General features: G+C 40.0%; 1 protein-coding gene across 2 annotated transcripts in view; it reads left to right on the plus strand.

The window, feature by feature from the left end:
* LOC147602618 (putative pectinesterase 53) overlaps positions 1-2,314 on the plus strand; it is a 3,289-nt gene extending 975 nt beyond the window's left edge. Inside the window, exons 2-5 of one of the 2 annotated variants that reach the window (XM_086797807.1) lie at positions 121-310; positions 910-1,116; positions 1,233-1,468; positions 2,053-2,314. In XM_086797807.1, coding sequence (XP_086653933.1) covers positions 121-310; positions 910-1,116; positions 1,233-1,468; positions 2,053-2,200 — 781 coding nt within the window. In that variant the 3' untranslated portion in view covers positions 2,201-2,314. The remainder of the gene's footprint in view (positions 1-120; positions 311-909; positions 1,117-1,232; positions 1,469-2,052) is intronic. The other variant, XM_086797806.1, reaches the window with a different exon arrangement.
* The last annotated feature ends 1,449 nt before the right edge of the window (positions 2,315-3,763 follow it).

Raw genomic sequence — 3,763 nt, forward strand, 5'->3', positions numbered from 1 at the left:
TAGTGTAAGAAGCTAAGCTTAGCATTTGATTTATGAGAAGCTAAGCTTACCAATTGATTGGGTTCTTACAAATGAACGATTATAGTGTAAGAAGCTAAGCTTAGCATTTGATTTATGCAGGGAGAAGGTGAATATTCCCTTGACAAAGCCCTTCATAACTTTCAAAGGTGCTGGTAGCAATAATACCGTTATAGAATGGAACGATACAGCAGGCAAAATGGGCAGCGATGGCAAGCCGATTGGAACATTCAACAGTGCAACAGTGGGCATTGATGCATCCTATTTCATAGCAACAAACATAACATTCAAAGTACACTCTCTCTCTCTCTCTTTCACACACACACACATGATTTTAGGTAGATTTCGGGGTGCCTCAATACATGGTACCCCATTTGACCGGGCCCGCAGCCGGTAGCCGGCCTCCCCCATTTGACCGGGCCCACAGCCCGATAGCCGGCTTCCGCTCACGGGTGTAGGCGTCTATGTATAGACATCAGGTTACGGTTGTGCCATATAGTAGAGTTGGTAAAGCACATGCTGGGTTCGTATCCTACCTCCCACATGTCTATACACGTGATATCAAGACGTGTCTGTACATATATTCGCACCATTTTGCACAACCAATGTTTGGAAATGGTATTGGAACTTAGAAAAATTTTCAAGTCCCAAAGCTGGATGACCAACTACCGAGGTTAACGGTGCCACGTATTGAGGCACCCCAAAATCTACCTAAAGCCCCCACACACAGGTAGACACACACACACCTACCTCTCTCTCTCACACAATACACACGCACATGAAATATACAATTCACACGATAATAATTGCTAAAGAATACAATTAGATCCCATGAACTTCTGTTTCTATTTTCTTTTTTTTTCTTTTTTTTGGGGGGTTGTATCTGCACAGAATTCAGCACCATATCCAACTTCAGGAGAAGAAAACAAGCAAGCCTCCGCACTGCGCATATCTGGGGACGCTTCAGCGTTTGTGGGCTGCCAGTTTCTAGGAGCTCAAGACACTCTATACGACCACAAGGGTAGACATTACTTCAAGGACTGCTACATTGAAGGCTCTGTGGACTTCATCTTTGGCGACGGCCTCTCCATGTACCAGGTACGGTTAGATACATAATCAAATCAGCTTTTAGAGGTTAATGGGGATTGATTATAATTAATGAATCTACTAATGGGCAGTTAATCAGTTTTATTGTCTAAATGTGGGTTGCGCAGAATTGCCATCTGCATGCAATAGGCGCTCATTATGAATCAATAACAGCACAAAACAGGGGTAGCCCGTTGGAGGAGAGTGGGTTCTCGTTTGTGAAGTGCAAGGTGACGGGCTCTGGGTCATTGTATTTGGGCAGGGCCTGGGGCACCTTCTCTCGAGTGGTTTACGCATACACCTACATGGACATCATTGTTCTCCCCAAGGGCTGGTACAACTGGGGTGACCCAAAACGTGAAGGGTAAAAATAATGAACAACCTCCTTACCTTACCTTTGCGCCTCAATTCATGCATCTCTAGTCTATACATCTCATCACATGCACCTTAAAGGATCAATAATGACACCCATCCTTAGGGCCTTTGCTTACATGCATGCATGCAATATCTACTTAGGGCCTTTGCTTACATGCATGTATGCAATAATGACAGGGACTTTGCTTACATGCATGTAAGCAAAGTAATAATGACATGTCATTATTGCATGTGTGCAATAATGACACCCATACTTAGGGACTTTGCGTACATGCATGCACATGACCTCTAATACCATGTAGTACTAAAAATAGGCCAGAGATCATCATGCACTAAGGATCAATAATAACGCAAATACTTAGGGACTTTGCTTACATGCATGCATGCACACGTGTGTAGGTTCCTTGACAAGAAACATTGTAGCTCTAATAAGCCAAACTTGTGTCCTACTAAAATGAAGTGTTCTTATTCTCACTGCTACATACTCGACTTCAACTTGTAACCAAAGAATGAGATAATGTATAATTATGAGCCTACTATAACAATTGGCATTTCTCTATTGCATTTTTGCAGAACAGTATATTATGGACAATACAAATGCTTTGGGCCTGGGGCAAGTGAGGATGGGCGAGTCATGTGGTCAAGAGAGCTTTCAGATGAGGAGGCACACCCTTTTTTAGATCTCAATTTCATTGACGGTAATGAATGGATAGGACTTTGAATACTTAGTGACTTTAAATACAAAATGAATTATAAACATTGATTATCTCCTAAATTATCCTTAAATTGTATTCAAATGTCAATGGGATGCCAACACGATAAGTTCCTTTGCGTTGAAGCTTATCCATGAGAGAGATGTATGGTTGAAAAAGATCCTTACCTCTTTGATATTGAGAGATAGGTCATGTGTGTGCATGTGTGTCTATGAATGTGTGTGTGTGTGTGTGTGTGTGTGTGTGCACGCACGCGCGCGCGCGCGCGAGAGAGAGAGAGAGAGAGAGAGAGAGAGAGAGAGAGAGAGAGAGAGAGAGAGAGAGAGAGAGAGAGAGAGAGAGAGAATTAATTATGTAACAGGGATTTGGGCACATAATCTCCACATAATTTAAAGTTTTATAGTACCAAGGGGGTTTTTTCTTGTCAAGGGTAGTACCCTGCCCAAGGGGAATTTATCCTTAAGAAGGGTAGCAAAGCATTTAGTTACTTTTGAAACAAAGGTAAAATTGTGAAAAAAAAGTAGTAGTATGACACTCCGATCTCTTCACAAAGAAAGAAAGGTTTAATATGAGCCGTCATTTTGCTAGTTTCCCTTCATGTTGAAAAGTTGCATGGTGAACTTTGTGTTTATAGGGCCTTTACACATGATACTTGTCAAAGGATAGATCTACATATTCCATCATGACCTAGTCATTACACTTGTCACATCATCTCTATAAAAGGAAAAGTAACTTTTCGACCTTCGTATACACCATCCCTCATGTGTGTTTTGAATGGGGATTTTATTTGCCTTTTGAATTAGGATAGTATCTTGCTGAAGTGTTATAAGACCAAAACAATTGAATCCATTTTTGGTGCTTATATCCATGGCTTAATTTCTTAAAATTTTAAAAAAGTGTTTAGACCAAAGCATTAATATAACTTTTGGTATTTTTTTAACGATGTACATGCACTTGACTATGCTTGTATCAGCACAAGAAAGAACTTTAAATTTTTGTTAGTAGATTCAATTTGGGGAGAATCACCCAATCTACCCTAGTTTATTTATTCCATCCACATTCAAGGTCATATTCAAAATAAACTATATAATAGTACAATACCATATTGAGGCCTTAGAGTAGTCCTTGCATGGGCTAATGCACAAGTTCTTATGCAAAATATTAAAGAGCTTAGATATAAGCCCTTATGTAGATTACTACATTTAGTAGCGCATGTATATAAACACAAATTAGTTTCACGAAATTATCAACATTTAAGAACATGTGTATACATGAAACAGTAAGAAACACTAAGCTTATTACTAGAATAGTTCAAGGGCATCAAAGCCCCTTTATAAAAAAAGCATGAAACTAAATAGACTAACTCTACTACTTAGAGTTAACCCTTACAGCCTGAATACCCTACGTACTTCTCTTTCTTCTTAGGTTCTTCTTGAAAAGATGCAGGGGAGAAGAGAGCTTGAGCTCTTGCAAGCACACACACACACACACACACACACACACACACACACACACTCACAAAACCCTAATAGAGAACACACAAGGTGAGAGGCTGAAAATCTTCTACTTCT

This window comes from Cibotium barometz, unplaced genomic scaffold (genome assembly GCF_041138505.1).
Source record: "Cibotium barometz isolate CiBa-2024 unplaced genomic scaffold, ASM4113850v1 ctg368, whole genome shotgun sequence".
NCBI classification, from domain to species: Eukaryota; Viridiplantae; Streptophyta; class Polypodiopsida; order Cyatheales; family Cibotiaceae; genus Cibotium; species Cibotium barometz.